The sequence below is a fragment of the Corvus cornix genome, chromosome 7 (genome assembly GCF_000738735.6).
Source record: "Corvus cornix cornix isolate S_Up_H32 chromosome 7, ASM73873v5, whole genome shotgun sequence".
In the NCBI taxonomy this organism is placed as follows: Eukaryota; Metazoa; Chordata; class Aves; order Passeriformes; family Corvidae; genus Corvus; species Corvus cornix.
The window spans coordinates 20,319,235-20,337,540 of NC_046337.1; the positions used below are offsets into that span (position 1 = coordinate 20,319,235).

Below are 18,306 nucleotides of genomic sequence, written 5' to 3' on the forward strand. Positions count from 1 at the left end.
TGGCCCGAAAGGCTTGACTACTACCAATTCAAACTTTTTTTTTTTAATTAGCAAAAATAGGCCTTTCAGACTCCTATGTTTTCACAACCAAATTTCAAAGGTTGTTGACACAATATGCATGGGTAGACATAACCAGTCTTCTTTTTACTTCTTCCCCACAAGTTCAGACAAAACCTGTTTCTATGATCAAAATTCTTTTACTAGTGGGTACAGACAAGACAAAAAACCCAAACTAGCCATGTGTTCCTTGGTTTTCACCATGATAACGCCTGGTACATTTATAAGCATCTCTCCTCCCACCTCTTCCCAGCTGGAAAATCATCCTGGATATACAGGCACAACAGAATGCAGCCATGCTTCCAGACAGTCATATACACATCCAATACAAGTTTTCTGGCTACAATTTCTGAAGCTCTTCTCTTGTGGTCCAAGCTTATTCTCACTCCAGTTCCCCAAATTTCTACAAGGACAAACAAACTTCAACCAAGTAAAAAACTTTCATGACGTCTTTTCACCCATTGTTTCCATGTTTGCCTTAGAAAGAGATTGCCTCAGGAAAGGAGCTGTCTTTACTTATCCAGTAATGCCTGGACACAGTGTTGGCACTTCAGCCTGAAAAAGTTCCTGAAAATATTTTTATTTGTTCCATACAGAACAGAATGCTCCTACTGAATGATGCATTTGTTCAGCCACAGTAACAAACCCAGCCAGCTCTCTCTGCTATCCTAATCCAAATTGCATGCAGGGACAAGGATGCATACAGGCTACCATGGAGGAACTGGGAAGCACTTGAAGAGGTGACTGGGAAGTGAATACAACTGAAATGGCTGAAGCTGCAGAGGAAGGATTTCACCATCTAAACCAAATAAAACATTGCTCCTAGAAGTAATTGTCTTGTGAAAGAAGAGCTGCTTCCAAAAAGTGGGAACTAGCATTATAATCTCACAGAATCCTCTCTCATGCCTCCAAAAAACTTGGAATAGAGTTTTCAAACAGATTTTTTTCCAGGGCTAAGGCGGCAACCTCTACTTCAAATAAATATTTTTTCTTTAAATACATTTCAATTTATTTGTTTCACATAAGACTAATAAAATTAGTTTCATCAGTACAAAAGAAAACTCTCAAAATTGTAACTACTTTTTAGTTTTGGCTTAGGCCACAAAAAGGGAAAGAATGATGGAAAACCAGAACAGTGTTTAGACTCATCTGTTCCACGTTACTTGAAACACCAAGCCACCATTCATTCAAAAGACACTGGCAAGCTGGCCACTTTTATACCAATAACTTCTGAGCAAAATTCTGCTTTTACATTCCTATCAGAGACGATAGTATATTCAGATAAACTAAAATAATGCTCTTATTAAGAATGCCTCAGGCAACACCTTCAGTCTGCTTCAAAATAGTTGACACCTGTTTGCAGAAAAAGCTTCAATACTACTGATTGTTACAAAGCTACAGATCATTTTGTCTTGTCAATAGCAGAAGCTGGAGATATTTCTTAAAGCAAACAATGAAGTGGTAAAGACAGCTGTTGGCAATAACTCCTAGCAAGTTGTTTGCATGTTTAAAATAGACCTGCCCAATCACTTGCATGTATGTTGTACTGATTCACTACTGGTTTAGTTCACTAATCTCAAGCAGCTCTGCATTTCCTCATGCCTCATATAAACAGAACCTTTTCCATTTGACTACACTAATTAAGATCATTACTGCCAAAGTAATGCAGAAACAGTGATAAGCATCATCTAATAGGAGAGAATCACATAGAGCACATGATAAATTTACTCTAAAATGGAAGTGCACAATTAATGTTTTCCCAAGATACACAAAACATTTAATTCTCTACTGAGAAGCAGAAAGGAGTCAACACATACTACTACTAGACAAAGTTATAGCAAATCCTAAATACAAAAAAACCCTTTCAAGTAAAGGCCTAAAAGCATGATGTGGCTAAATGATTCTGTGATCTCAGGATGCATTACAGATCTTCTCAAAGATCTGAAACAAAATTTATAAGCTTACGATACAGGCAAGTAATCTCATATCTAGATTATACAATGATCAAACTATGATACTTAAAGGCAAAACAGTTTTGATTCAATAACTGCTTACATTCATGCTAGCGTTAGATACAAAAGGACAATTTTGATTGTTCTCCTGGTGATTCCATAACAAGCATGCATTTTCATGTGTCATTTAACATGTAACTGGTTAAGTCAGATGAAATGAAAATTTGTGGTCTTTAGTAAATTGGAAATTATTTTACACCATGTAACACCAGAAAATATTCTGAAGTTTATTACCAGGAATTCATCTTGTCCTACTTAAAAATTAGAACGTTGTCTGTATTTTTCCCCAAATTTATATTTTGTCATCTCTCAAAGCAGCAATAAGATAATGGGAATATAACGAGCCAAAAGCTAGCAAATAAAAATTTCTGTAAATTTTCAGACATTTTCCATTACTTAAATGTTACTTTTAGTAACAGGAGGGATTACATTCAAACACACAGGTATTTTTAACATCACAGCAATATTTACTGTACTATTCAGAAGTATTAATTATGGTCTGAGAAGAAACACAGGCACTAAGCATTACTAAAAAGTCACAATGAGCAATGACTCTTCAGCTCTCTACCAAAACACAAGTAATGCTAACCAAGATTTGCTTACATTGCCTTACTACTGTATTTTCATATTTTTGTCACAGCACAACAACTTCACAATGTGAATTTTAAGAATGATGCATTATGCAAAACACACGCAGCTGTCTTCAAAGGGATGGTCCAAATGTATGTATTTTGCAGATCTAACCAGAGCAATTTATATACCCTCCATCCCCAGAGGTATAAATTACTGTCTCTACACGAGAAGTGACAGGTGACCATGCTCAACACAGGTAGCTTACTTCTGCAAAGTAACACAGATTAATCTGCTAGTCTTTTTAACCCTAATTATTTGCTTAAAAATAAACTAGGAACAGATATACTATCAGCTGCAGCCTCTTAGCAGCAAGGGCAGTAACTAATACCATGAAGCAGCAATTTCATAAAATATTCAAATTAAATGTCAAGAACACATCTTTGTGTGCCTTTCTGTCTGCAGGAAAAAAATGTCCCCAGAAAAAAAGAGAGTTCTATAATAAATCACAATTTTTATGTTTCAATGACAAAAAATTTCAACACTGTCAATATGTGAAATGAGATCAGTAATTCTGACAGTTGATCTTGGGATGTAGCATTCAGAAGGGGAAAAAGATATTCGTTCCATTTGTTTTAAGACATGTCTTCAAATACTAAAGGCTGAAAGAAGCTTTTTTGTCAACTAAATACTGTTATATGGAAAAAAAAAATCTCTGTCTAAAGGAGGAGCTCTTAAACCAATGTGGATAAAGAAAAGTTCACTTGGTATCAGCGACATTACAAGACTAAGAAGCCAGGATAAGAACACTTCTAGATCAGGATAACGTAAGGAACATTGCCTAACCCCAGAATGGGCCCTTCTCTGGTGACTTTACCAAAAATAAATTGTGCAATTGTACAACAACTTCATAGACAGTGGTGCAAATTTCCCTAACATCAGCAAGTTGTTAGTGAGAATATAGCTGCTGAATATACCGAGTGTCTTTTTATGCTGTTATTTGAATAGAACACACAGAGACAATATCTGAGAATTTATGTAAAAGACTGATTGAAATGTTAAACTTACAGCTGTGGTAAATTGGGTCTAACAAAGGGATCGTTTTCTGCCCCATTCACAGCTTTATTTTTCCTCTGCTTGGGTTCAGAATTGGCAGATGGTGCCTGAGAATTATTTGTAGTTGGAGGCTTTCGCTTGGCCAGGAGCTTTCTTTGCCTTTCAATGTCTTCCCTTTGTTGATTCACCCACTCTTGCTGCCTGCAAACCCCAAAAAAAGCTTTATTAAAGTTTCATCAATTTGCATTTTTTGAAGAACTATCTTTTTAACTGCTAAGGCATTTAGAAATTTTAGAAAACTTACTGTACATGTGAAAATAGCTCCTAGGAGAAAGAATACCAGTGTTCTTCATGAGGTGGAAAAATTTTGCTCAAGTTATGGCACAATTTACTTTTTAAATATAGGGTCGTTTCAGGGTGTTTTGTTTGGTTGGGGTTTTATGGTTTTTGTTGTTTTGGGGTTTTGTGCATGTTTGTTTTAGGGTTTTTTGTTTTGTTTTTGAAAGTGTTATGCATGACTTCTGCACTAGAAAAAGAAGAAAAAAAAATCTGATGACGGTGGATACCTTCTTTTATACCATAAATAATGCCCCCTGACAGCATCAACAGAGAGTACCTGATTTTTAATAGGCCAAATACGGAATGTGATCTGGCCGTTCCCAAATAAATCATCAGTTTGGTTATATGGCAAAGGATTACAATTACAGCTTTTATGCAAAGCATATCTACAGCCTGTTTTTAAGACTGTTGAGAAAAACAGTGTCCTAGGCAATCCCACAATGCTAAGACTAAATACTGCCCTTCAAAAACCACAATCTTGGTGAATTACTTTTAAAAATATATGTATCCGTCTATCTATATACGTGTATCTCCAGTGAATCAGACTCATTACCAAAGAACACCTTTGGAAGCACTGCATAATTATTTTACCACCATCTCTGACAGTCTTGCGAAGTCCTTTTCCTTGGCCCTGTCTCTGCTGAAAGAACTGCTATGGCAGCTCTTTTCCAGGTGGTTGTTCTCCCCCATCCACTTGCACTACACTCCATCTGAGGCTGCCAGATTCTTCACTGCTCCTTCACAGCACTAAAGAGCAGGATGCCTGACAAAGCTGCTGCCATGAGGATGTGCAGGTAGCACCTATGTGACCAGTGAGAACTTCACAGACCTCATCTGTGCCAATGACTACCAATGATACATGGTTAGCTTCCTGAAAAATCACTGATTTAGTTTTATAGCTCTTTCCATCAGCTGAGTTCAATAATTATGTGCTGCTTATTTACTATATTCATGCTTTTCGAAAGATAGTTACAACAAAGTGAAACCAAACTGGTTTTTAAAGACACAAAACCTTAACATTCCCTCAGCTGACTAATGGAGTTCTATACTCTATTCTCAGTTTTCAAAAGGCAAAGCAAACTACAACATATGAAAACCTGCTTCAATCCTAGAACATTAGTAATAAAAAAATCCACTAGAGGGAAGTAACAATTAGTGAGAATTTTAAGAACATAGCATTGACTAACTTCACAAGATTTTGAAATGCAAAGCCATCTGTCCACTGTTCAGTAAATGAAGCACCATGACGAACTGTTGTAAAATGCCCCAGGCGTAATCTGTCTTGCATGCTCTTCTCTCTGCTTGCCAGCTTCTCCTGTGTGCTCTAAGAAAACAACAAAAAAAATTTCATATTTAGTAACACGAAAGTGTTCAAAAAGTCAGTAAAACACTCAGGGTTTTTCTTCCTCCAACAGCCTTTTAAGGCAAGGATAAGAGTAGAGTAAATGAAAATATCTTGTAGTATTTACTCGATTTATTTTAATTTCTACAGAACTCAAGCATCTGCAGTTGTCAGAATGAGTACTAGAGGATGATTTATGCAGAAAAAAAAGAACCTGAGTTTGGCTCAGTTTTCCCACAAAGTTTGCTACTCTTCGTCATTAAAAAACCACTTTATTTGTAAATACAGAAAAACTGATAAGAGTATCAGCATCACAGAGGATATAATTAAGATTCTATCTGTACATGTCTACTACAACACAGGAGCCAACTTAGATATCATAAAGAATGCACCTACTATACTTAGCCTGGAAACTTATTTCCTGGAAACAGAGCATCTGTGTTACTACGTGTACCAAAGTGACTTGGGGCAGGGACCTGTATGTGGGAACACACTGTGGGCAGGCTTAACTGCAATCAGATATTCACTTGCAGTGACAGAAGCAGATGCCCTTCTCAGAACCAGCACTGCTACCAGAAGCATCCTTGGGATGTGACAACTGAGTCTGCCTAGTCTCTTCAGAGAGGAAAGAGCACTGTGAACACCTAATGCAAGGAAACCTCTTTAATTGTTACAAATGCTTGCTTCATAAGAAATGTCTGTGGTCCAAAATCACACACACACAGAATGAGAAGTTGTCAGAATTAAGGATCTTTTTGCAAACAGACTGAAGAAGGGCCTTTCACAAGAAACATCCCTTGTGGTATTCTCAGTCTGAAGGTACCCATCTACTATCATGCCAAACAGATCTGATGCATCTTTTCCTGGCATACCCCTCATGCTGGAACTTAAAAAGATCTGCAATAATTTATTTATGACATGCTAGTGAGGAAACTCCCCCTAATCCTCCAATGGCTCACTTTTTGCCATTGTATATGACAGCAGCATCCAGCAGCTAGCACTAGGGAAGGCACTTGGGCTGTTTATCTTAAAATTTTTTGTATCCGGATTTGTAATAACATGATTTTCTATTAACTTTTTAAGATTCTTTTTTTAGATGAGGCTATTTTAAAGAAGAGGGAGAGAAACAGGGTATCCTTGTCTTCTAATAAATTACTGCTAGTTTAAATATAATGGGCATGAAATTAAAAAAAAAAATCTTTCATTTAATAGTATGAAGGCAGTCATCTTCATCTCCTTTTTTCCAATAATTCAGAGCTAACATGGCATTTTATCATTTTACATCAAAAAATACCTTAGCCACTTAAGTGTCTCACAAAGAAATATTATCCATCTCCTCTCCACAATAGATTGTTTAAAAATTCTTTTATCCACTGTGATCTTACAATTTGTCCAGAAAATACACCATATACTAATTTCTTAACTTTTATGCTTTGCTATATCTTGAATTCCTTACAATGGGTAAATCCTTAAATTAAAAAAGCTACGTTTTCCACAAATCTCAAAAAGGCTAAACATTTTATGTAGCTTATTCAGGTTTATAAAAATACCACCAGATAGAGATCATGGATATGAAGTTTCAATCTCAAGCAACTAATGTGAAAAAGTTGAAGTGAAAATGAGGAATCATAATGGAGTTTTACTGCAATGTCCCACCTTGTATCACATAGATTTTAAGATCAGTAAACGTACCTTTTCAATTAGAAGCTTCTTGCTCATTGAAATACATTTGTTTAACCTTTCTTTGTATTTTTCAAGTAGTTTTTGTTGTTCATCTATTTGTCTTCTAAGATCACAATTAGCCTAATAAATACACACAAAATATGAAGAGGTACACTGAAACACTGTTTTTTAAATCAGCTGTCACAGAAAATAAGTACATCTACTTTTACATGACTAAAGTAAGGAACACACATAAACACATCTATTTATCTAAAGAAAGATTTTATTTCACAAATTTATCCCAATCTGCAGAAGCATGCCTAGCTTCTCTTATTTCCTTTACATTGTCCTGCATTCTGTATTACAGAGCATTCAGCATATAGAGAATATATAAAAGCTCTGTACCAATCTCTTGTTCAGATCTCCACTGAGGGCTTGACTTTCATTTAAAGAGAAAGTTTAAATTTTATATATGATTTCTGAAGTCATGTGAATCCTGACATCTTCAATTTAAAAGAAAGCAAAAATTTACAATGATAAAAGTTTCAATTATCTGAGTAGGAAGTTTAACAAATTTCCTTTGCTCCAATTATATTTAACTTATTACCTTAAAAATCCCACAACAATATTATTTTTATTAAAATAAAATTTTAAAAGAAAATTTAGGGTTGTCTATCCCATACTGTTGAACATGTGCTAAAACAGTCTACATATAAAATTTCATAGTATATGACTGCATGGGTTAATATTTTTATGTATTGTGCATATGTATGTACACATACAAACACTAAACAAACTTCTAAATACAAGTTTGTTTCATATTTCATATTTCTACTTATCACCTCTCCAATGCTTCCTTCAAGAGCATAAGCATTAAGATTTTTTTCTGAAAACATGTCTTAGAGCACAGTATAGCATAGTTTTCTTTTTAAAAGTAGTTATTCATTGCCTGTAATTATTTCTGTCACAATCACCTCCATTCTGAAAACACCAACAGTTGTTCCACTGATAAGGGCTATTCACAATTAGAACCAAAAAAACCCCCAAAACCACCCATCAGGTGAATTATAATATGAATTCAAGGAATTAATCAACTGCCTGCAAACCGCATTAGCTTTCCTTGCACCTTTGTAAGTCTACTAACATATTTAATCATTAACAAGTTGTAGTACAGAAGCTGAAAAAACCACCTTATACATTTCATTATATAGACTTATTAAATTTAAGAAAAAAACTACAAAAATTAAAAACTTGTTATACCTTTTAATTTAGGTAACTTTTAAAAAATCTAAAATATCTGCCTCATATTCAGTCTGTTGTTCTGAATAAATAACTTTACCCCATGTCCAACACTTACCCTGAGTAAGTCATCTATACGACCTTCTTTCTTTTCCAAGTCTTGATTTTTATTACTTTCTAGTGCAGCTAATTTCAGCATTGTGAGATCAGTCTACAAAGAATATTTTGAAATATTTATTTTTTCCTTTAACAACTACAGCATCAGTCTTCTCATGTTTGTTAGGAAGAGAAATAAACTACTTTAAAACATTCAACAAGATCAGCAAATCTTATTTTCAGGTGTTTTGGAAGTGTCATGACATGTTCTAATGAAAAACTGCTTTCCCTCTTCATGAGGACAACTGTGAACAGTTGGGACAAACCATTAACAATATTAAAATATTTCATCACCAACTGAGAAGTTATTGTTCATAAAAAAGCATAAAAAACAGGGCAAGAACGTAAATGTCAACTAATTAATTTTTCAGTATTGGTCAACAGATGAAGCAACCTTTTCTGACTAACACGTGCAAGAGAACAGATCACGCCAGAAACAGCAGAGAGAATGGAACAGTTGCTTTCAGCTTTTAAAAGTCACGTCAGAGCTGTGTGTTGATCACTTTGACTGCCATCTCATTTTTCTTCTTCAATGTCGGATTTTAAATGCAGTATGACAATGGCAGCTGTCAATTCAAATACTGCCTGAAAGAGCAGCCTCTACTTCTAAAATCACACAACAGCTAAAATCTTGAGCAAAACCTACCAATGACATGGTCATCTATGTAACCATGAAGTGCAATGCTGGGAGCCAAGCAACTGCTGAATTCAAAACTCACCATAGATATTTAAACTATGAGCTGCTGAACTTAACAGAAAAAATGCTTTGGCAATTTTAAAAAGCAAAGCTTTTGAAAGCCTTTAAGAGTTTAGAAGAAGTTAAAAGAGAAAGAAATAAACATAACTACCTTTTTTTTTCCTGCAGTCTGAAGTGATATAGGATAGCTCTACTCAAAAAGTTACCTGAGTAATCTTAATAGATAACTGCTTTGGTTGTGTGAGAGGGTGGTCCCCGAAAGCTAATGAAGTAGGAGAAGGACTATTCTGTCGAACCTGAAAGGCATGAAAGCAAAGTATTTTAGATACAGCTGTAATATTTAATTATGAGCATAGCCTTGTTACAACTCTTGGCAGGAACATCACAAAGAATAGAGAAACAAGGTATTTTTCTTACACAGGCTACTACTTGGAGCACTGCATTGAGAGCTACCAGTATGGCATTACATATCACTTGCAGTTCAGGAAAGATGCAATATATTCTCTAAGAAAACTAAGATTGTCACTTTTGGGAAACAGACTGAAAGATTTAAGACAATACAAGCCTGACATAAGGTCATGTCAGTCGTACATAGACTTATTTTTCTGATTCTGAGCTTTCACAACTCAAGAATAATGTGAGTTATTTTTGGAGTGTTTAGCTCTCGTGGGAGAACCAGAGAGGGGAAGCTAGTGCAGATCAGAACACAAATCCTGTTAATGAACCTGGTTTGTGTGAATGAGACCTTTCTCAAGACAAATTCCACAATCTGTATTACACTCCATATTGTTGGCAAGACCAAGAGGATGCCTGAAGTTAAATGCACATGGAATAAAAGCTGAGGTCTACCACCAAAGAAAACAAATCCTTTCTGTAACTGGCAAAAGTTGTTTGGCCATTTAGAATACCATGCTGGTATGCTGAGCATCAAAACTGTGTTTATGAGAAGGAAAAAAATGAATTAGCACGACCAACAAAGAGAATTTTAAAGGCAGATTAGGTATCAACTATTAAAAAAAAATTACTATTTATCAAAAACTGAGCTTTTAAAGTCCCAAGTTAGGAGTTCAAGTTTCCTTATAAGTAACAAAAAACCTCTCCTTTTTTGTGTGAGGCCTATGAATACATGTCATTACAACATTTTAATATTTATTGAACATTTTACGTAACTACTTTGTATATAAAAAGAGATTTAAGAAAAAATGACCCAGTGTTAATAGAAAAATTTAGTTTTAATACTTAATTTGATTTTTTTTTTCCTGTTGGAAGAATGAACTCTTTCTCAGGAGTCATTCCTTTCAAAACTCTCCCCTTGAATACAGATTATTTTTGATTTTGCTATTTTTAGACTATAAAACTATCTCCAGCAGTTAGGAAGTTGACAGACTTACAGAAGAAGGAGTGGAATGTGAATTCTGAGGAGAGCGGATTGCAGGAGGTACGCCTCGCACTGGACTTGAGCCGTTTCCACCTTGGTACTGTAGAGCAGATATGGCCATCCAATTAGTCAAACTTCTCAAAATACATTATATATATATATATCTACTGAATGATACAGCTCATCTGTACACAGGATTTGTAAATCAGATTGTATTACTTTTATTAGTGCAGCCTTTAGCTGTTAAAGAAAAGTGTGAAAGATAATGGGTTTTGTATTTTAGTTCAGGTTCCACCAAGAGATGACTGCATCTCTACTTCAAGGTTTAATAGTCAGAAGCTTACGTAGAGAAAAAAGAAGTAATCTCTCAAGAGGCCTGTCCATTACAACCAAAAATGTTGTAGCATGCAAAAAAAGCTAAAAGGATATTTTAAAAGGAAATTTTAAAACCAAAGTAAAATTTACAAAATTCTTACCTCAAAATAGTCACTAATCTTGTGACCACGTCCCCCAATATTCTTTCCTACAATAAACACAGTAATACATTAGAACTGGTTAAATAAATTACTTGTAGAGGTATCTTACATTTTTACCTATAATTATAGCGAAATCTTACCACTTGTTAATTGGTTTTCTTTCATGCGGCAATACGTGATGTCCCTATGTAGGTAATTAAGGGATTGACCAAAACAAAGGGATTTTCATATTCTATTCATTGAGAAATCAGATATTAAGTCACCCTCAATTCCTAAACCAGTTTAGAGCAGACTCAGAAGAAACCCTAGATCTCTTCTAAATAACAGGAAACTCATCTCTCATCCTACAGATCAAACCTTTAGCTCTAAGTCCCTCCCCTTTTCAAGCACTATCTCAAAGTTCACCCACTTCTGAAGTATCAAATTAACCAAGTCTACTAACATTATATACTCTGGGTGAGTTATTATGCCCAAATGTTCTGCCCAAGGATTCTCCTAAATGCCAGTAACAGTGAGAGCATAGAGGATGACAAGTATTTCCAGTCCTCTTAACCTGATTATGAACTGGGTAACTCACAGTGTTAATGAGGGAAACAAAACACCAGCGAATGAGATTAGAATTCATCTCAAATGTATTGAGACTTTAGAAGAACTAACGTGAATTGTATTGCCTCAACACGAGGACCTGCCCCGTATGTGGCATTCCAGAGATCGCACCTATACCTTATCCAATGCACAAATGCTTTCTTCTGTTCGGCCCTGAGATGACCAATAAATCTTAAGACTGTTTTTCTCCTGTGTAAGTCAGACTACCTGTTAGGAGACATCTTGGAAACGGACTACTCTTCAAAGCTTTTTACTTTATAGAAAGAAATTTTTGCAATACATTAGGAGATCATTATGCATCGATCCATAAATTCAATTTCTACTTTTTAGCAAAGATTTTCAAGCTTTTCTGTTGTTTCAGCCCTGATGAATTCTCTCTATCCCAATATTCCACCGTACTGACACTGCTGCATAATGCTGTGTCACTAAGAAGTAACACAAAAAACCAGAAACATTTGGCAGCCCTTTTTTTGTCAAGACTTTTAACAGTAAACTTTAGATAGAATAATTCCAAGACCTAGAACAGCACACAGCCAACTTCTCCAGTAGTTACCCAGTACGTATCACTGCTACTTCCCTCCAGCCAATTCTTTACCTACCCAGTAATTCTGCTAGTGATTTGTCTTCATGCTTAATTCTTACATATCACTTTATCAAATTAAAATCTGCTTTCATTCAGATAAATGAGACAGACTGCATTCCTTTTCAGTATAGAAAAATCAATTTGATGTCATGTTACAGAACTCTGCACTGAAGAAATATGTCAAATTATTTTGGCACAGCCAATTATGAATAGATTTACACTGATTTATCCCACGTTCCAATTACTTCTATGTTCTAAACAATCCTTTTCTTCAACATTTATAGATTAATTTACATAGTCAATATCCTGGGTATGCAATATACAAGAGATTGATTTCTTGTTTCTTTTTTCCAATACAATAGAAGTGAATTATTTGCTGTGCTTTGACTATACTGTACCACTCCAAGAGGCTGCAGCTTCTTAGGCCAGCTCCTTGAGAATATTGCAGTGCAGACTATTCAGTTTCACTGCTGCTGACAGTAAAACAGTAATTATAAGACATTATAATCGTGTTTTCTGTATTAAAAAGTTCCGAAAATTTCCATCATCTCTAATTTCAACACTCATTAGTAACAGGAAGGATAAGCTACTAAAACAATGAAAATGCGAAATTTCATTCAGGTTCTTTGAACAAAGCAGGTGTCTACAAAGTAACACAAAGAAATTAATTTTAGTCAAACTACATAATTCTTCTACTAATAGCATGCTGCATCACGAAGACTTCCAGATATTGAGCACATTGATATATATCTGAAGTGACATTTTCTAGCTCAGTTAGAATGAGAAATAAAGCTGATACAGATGTTATCAGAACTATTTCCGCTCCCCTTCTGACGAATTTTTGTCTTGAGGTTAAATTTCCACCAGTCCTTGCTCAAAAGTCACTTAAAGAGAGGAATGACAAAAACTAAACTTTGTAAATATTAAATTAGAAATCAGTCTCGTCATTATTTCCCCACCCCTCTAGACAACTACAATCTTTCATAGAAAAGGAAGAATAAAACTCAATTTTTATATATACCTGTAAAACAAGCATCAGATATTGTAATTGGTAATCCCTTTTTCCCCTTATCTACTAAAAAGAAATTCAAACCACAAGGTATTTTGCATGAGAAGAGTTGCTGTAATTCTTAAAAAGATTACAGAGTTGTATCATAGCTGTGAGTTACACATGCAGTAGCTAATGATTCTTTTGGGTAATTACCAGTCCAGTTCACATTTTACTTGCCCATCCCTTCCAGTGACAAATGGGAGGGTGAGAAGAATACGAAACTATCATCCAAAACGTAACACCCATCTTACATAAGCAAAACTAGAGAATTTGTAAGGCTAACAGTCAAAACTGCGTTACATGCAATCACTACCTAGTCAATTTATATTTTAGTTTACCTTGGCTGCTTTCACTCTGAGTGTCTGCTTTTCTTTTTCTTCCTCTGGAAGGTTCTGACTGTTTCTTCTCTGGAGTCTACAAACAACAAAAAGAACATGACGCAACATAAGCTCTATTTATTTATATTATTGCTATATTATTGTGAAATAAATTTAAATCCTCATCCATAAAACATGATTTCACAATTCAGCAGGGGTGTAATTTCAGATCATAGTTAAACTAGATAATATGATCTCTGGTCAATCAGGTAACTGTAAGCTAGAAGAGATATTTAAGAAAGAGGAAGGTAGTTCTTAAATTAGTTCCCAAAAGGCAATTCTACATATTAATTGTTAAGCAATTACTTCTTTTCATCCATTCCAGGGTTTATGAACACCCAATTTTGTTTCATTTATGTCTGTATTTTATCAAGATCTCTGTATTTTAGTGTGGGTGTTTTAAAGCTTAATACTTAAGTGAAATAATCTGATTATTGATGGTGTTTTCTACAAACTGCTGTAGCATAAACACAAAGTACTAGTGCTTCAATAGGAAGCTAATAATGTTACACTTTTTCAGAAGTGCAAAAGATATTTCCAAACTAATAAAAACTGTACAGATTTCCAGAATCTGCTGAGAATTAAAAAGATAGAAAAAGAGGGAAAAAAAAGCAAAAATTGCTCAAAATGTTAATATCTATCCACTTGGAAAGTGTTGTCCTCCTCATATACTTTTATCTCAAGAAAAAAAAAGAAAAGCATCAATGGTAAGTGAAAAAATACAAATCTGTTAATATTTCTGGAATAAATTTTTCTATACAGTTACCTAGAAATTACAGTCAGCATGTACAACAAGAAAGGGCTGTGATCAGAAGCATCTCTAAATTGTATTTGCTCCTCTTTGATCTGAGGATTCAAACCAGTTAAGTCTCCCCTATTAAAGTTAAATGATACAAGTTGCTCTTGCTCAAGGAGAGCACATTGCAGCTCTTTGGGTATTCTTCGTGGTGCCTCACACATAACTGGAGAAAGCATAGGAGACATTACATGAACTATTCTACCAGTACTATTTTACCAATAAATCAAAGGTCCCTAATTGCTTAGACTAAACTTGAGATCAGTGACAAGATGCTTCATTTTCTCATGATACCATCTTTTTATCATTTTATTGTATCTGTCATTTGGTGCTCCTAGTATGCTTTCTTAATGCAGCATATTATACCAACATTCAAATTTCAACCATCAAAAAATCATTTCAAGGACATTTCAATTCCAAAATCTTTATGTGGATATGCTCAAATATAAATTTACTACAAATACCCAACAGTATTTATGTTGGCAAGAACCACTTTAAGCTACCTGTGATCCCTAGACAATTATTAGTCTAAAAAAGAACCAGCAAGACAAGAAAGGTCTTCCTTACTGATACCATGTATTTTTTATGTGTTCTGACACTGTGTGGAGCTTCACAAAAATATCTTTGGAAGTTTTACAACTGTAACTGTTGTATTACCAGGCTATAAACTAAGTTCAAATTAAATGTATTTTATTTTAAATAAACTCATCCAACTGATATCTGCATCTTTTACAGTGCTATCATACATTAGCAAACTACATAACACAGATTCCTGGAAATGAAGTTATCTCAAGACTATTGATTCTAAAAGCAGAAAACATAGCTTAGAAGTTTTACTTTAATAATTTGGAATTATTGCCAGTTAAATAGGTAACATTAAGCTATCTTTCCACAAACTAAATTGAAACTACTTAACCAAACATTTTCAAGTTATTCTTGTTTTCCAACTTTTAATTTTGCAGTTAAATTCTAATGCAATCATTTTTACCTACCATATCAAGCAAAAAAAAACAAAAAGGAAAAAAAATCCCCAAGACAAAAACAACAAAAAACCCAAACAAAACTGAACAAAAAAAACCCCCAAAAAACCAAACCAAACCAACAAAAGACCAAAAAAAACAAACCCAAAACACCTTTTAAAAGCTAATTAATGACAAAACACATAAGATTTCCCCCACCAAAACTAGTTCCCAGCTGCTGTGGCTTGTATTTAAAAAGCAGCCATTTAAAGAGGTTTATAGTTTTAAAACTCAAATAATTCATAAGTGTCTATTTCCTTAAGCTCTTCTGATTTCTTTCAGTGTTTAATTTAACCTTCCAAACTAGAAAGTACTAGCACACTAATGAGGTTATTAATGAGGTTACTCAACAAGGTCATGTTCCCCTTTTCTAAGCACAAAATTCACATGATAATGTACAGCACACATCAATCACTAGAAAATGTACTCCAAAATCCTTCCTAATGAATGGAGTCATATGAATTACAAGAAACTGAAGACTAATGGGGCTGGGGAGTATCCTCCTGGTAAATGAAGACTGAAGCTATTTTCTGTAGCTTCCAAAGTATTTACATATAGCCAAGATTTAGATTAAAATCTTACTATTTCATAAGCAAGATAAAAGTTTTACAATCTAGCATTGGATAACCTTAAAGTTATATTAAAGTCACACACAGCCTGGCATATTAGCACAGCCTCATACATCTTGGTCTTGATCCTAGTTTTCCCCTCAATTTCACTGTGCTTCCCCTGAGTCTTCTCTTCACATTCATAGTTTTTTAATGTGCCACTTCATGATGAAAGCACAGAGTAATGACATGAACGTATCATCACGGTTTGATCAGAAATTTACATTCTTGCTAGAAATTAATTTCAATGATTCTGAGATTGGCATGTCTGCTTTTTTTTTTTACTCCCAAAACCTATTATAATACAACAGTGCTCTCTCAACATCAAATGACGGCACTGCTTCCCAATGAGCAAGTCATCTTATTTCCACACTACCACCACTATTACTATGAAACCTTCAAGGTCACACTATTAAAACAAACAAAAACTAACAAAACAATTCCACAACCTTTTTGCAATACTAAGATCTACAGCTTACTTTTTATGGTACTTTAGCATATAAATAATCAGATGTAGTTTTAAGAACTGTAAAAATTTATTAACATACTTGCTATTACAATTATAATTTAAGTGAATACTACTAACAACTTCTGAAAAAGAGTCCAGAAATTGTATTTCACTACTCAATGTCATTAAGACTCATCTTTCACTGTGCAACGGAGCGCTGGACTTCTGTGCAGGGACATTTCTGAAAAATAAGTCTATTTCTATTTTAGAATACAAGTCTTAGAATATTTAAAAGAAAAAATATTATCCCTACCCAGAAGCATGGCTTGAGGTTAAAACACTGTGCAGAGACTTTCAAACTCTGACACCTTGGAAAAGCTTTGCCTCTGTATCTCATGCATACAACTGTAACATAACATTTTCCTACACTGGAAACTTATTACACATATAGTCAGTGTTCTGAGATCACTCAACTACTCATAGACATGTTTTTCTGTCAAGGAAGTGCAATAATGCATCATAGCCTTCAGGCCACTGCAGCACATTTCTATTCCCACACCTACTTCAGAACTGCATCACTGCCCCGATTATTTCTAGGGAAAGCCATGAATAAAAACAACAGACAGACAGAATCTTCTGGTTAAGAAAATAGTCTATGCAGCTGAATGCATAATCCAGCTGGAAAAGGTGAGGGGGGAAAAAAAACATAGCAGAGATTTTTTCAACGAGAAAAACAAAGCACACATACAGAACTTTTATTTGTAAGGTATCAGCTTTGGGAACCAATTAAATTTACTTGCTGGGCAGCCCAGTAAAAAGCATCTTGTAGTGACTGAGCAAATGAACAATTAGGCCCCAAAGCAAAGCTCTGACATGTGAAAATAACGTCAACAGCACATTCCAAACAACTGTCTCTCCAGCATGACACACTGTCACACAGGGTCCAGCCCAGGCTAGAAATCCACCCTTGGTTACAATGGGTATAACCTTGTCCACACAGTCTGCGACACACAGAGGCAAAACTGTCAGAGGGACTCACCAACTCCAAAATAAGTAAATTCTAAGAGTATTTATTTATACTACAATATAACTGTAGCACTACTGCAACTATGTCAGTGCTCATCACTGAGGAAAATATTCTACTCAAGGGAAGTCTGAGCTCTGCACATTAAAACCTAATAAAAGCATGAATCCTTTTTTTGGATTACAAACTGGATTCAGGTAAAAAAATACACAGGGACAACTGCAGCTTTTACAAATAAAGATGATGGCTACTGTCTGTCCTTGGCATAAATCCGTATTCTAGAAGAAAACATGGTAAACGAGTTTCTAGAGTACTTTCAGGGATTCATCCAAAGACCAGTCAAAGTCATCTGTGCTGATGAAACACTTACCACTTATGAAACAAAAGACAGCAAACTATTTAAGCATTTTCAGCTCCAAAAGCTGTATGTATCCTCAGACCATGACTACATAAATAGAGAAGGAGAAGCAGCTAGTTTCATGACCAAAAATCCAAAGAAACTGGCTTCTTCCAGTCATGGCTCCTCTTCCAAGATGATGTCTTTCAGTAATTTATGCTCTTCCCTATCTATCTGAGTTGTCTGCATTTTACTTTAAAACCTTCTATACAAAATAAGGTATCAAAGTAGAATAAAAAAAAATTACTTGTTAGCATTAAAATTCTGAGGTAATAATGAATCTGCCCCATATACTTACCTCTGATTCTTTATCACTTAAAGATCCCAAGCTTCCAAAGCTGTGATTTGAACTCTCGTTATTTGTGGAGGCCTACCAAGACAAATAAAATACCCAACATTACACACAGAATTAT

The 18,306-nt window shown here is 34.8% G+C and overlaps 1 protein-coding gene across 2 annotated transcripts in view; it reads right to left on the bottom strand.

Moving 5' to 3' along the window:
* The window catches only part of TLK1 (tousled like kinase 1), a 68,806-nt gene that overhangs the window by 20,921 nt on the left and 29,579 nt on the right, over positions 1–18,306 (bottom strand). For both annotated transcript variants that reach the window (XM_039554982.1, XM_039554981.1), the window contains exons 3-11: positions 18,192–18,263; positions 13,563–13,638; positions 10,985–11,031; positions 10,522–10,608; positions 9,337–9,426; positions 8,396–8,488; positions 7,069–7,179; positions 5,222–5,358; positions 3,708–3,896 (exon numbers count right to left, since the gene is read on the bottom strand). In XM_039554982.1, coding sequence (XP_039410916.1) covers positions 3,708–3,896; positions 5,222–5,358; positions 7,069–7,179; positions 8,396–8,488; positions 9,337–9,426; positions 10,522–10,608; positions 10,985–11,031; positions 13,563–13,638; positions 18,192–18,263 — 902 coding nt within the window. The remainder of the gene's footprint in view (positions 1–3,707; positions 3,897–5,221; positions 5,359–7,068; positions 7,180–8,395; positions 8,489–9,336; positions 9,427–10,521; positions 10,609–10,984; positions 11,032–13,562; positions 13,639–18,191; positions 18,264–18,306) is intronic.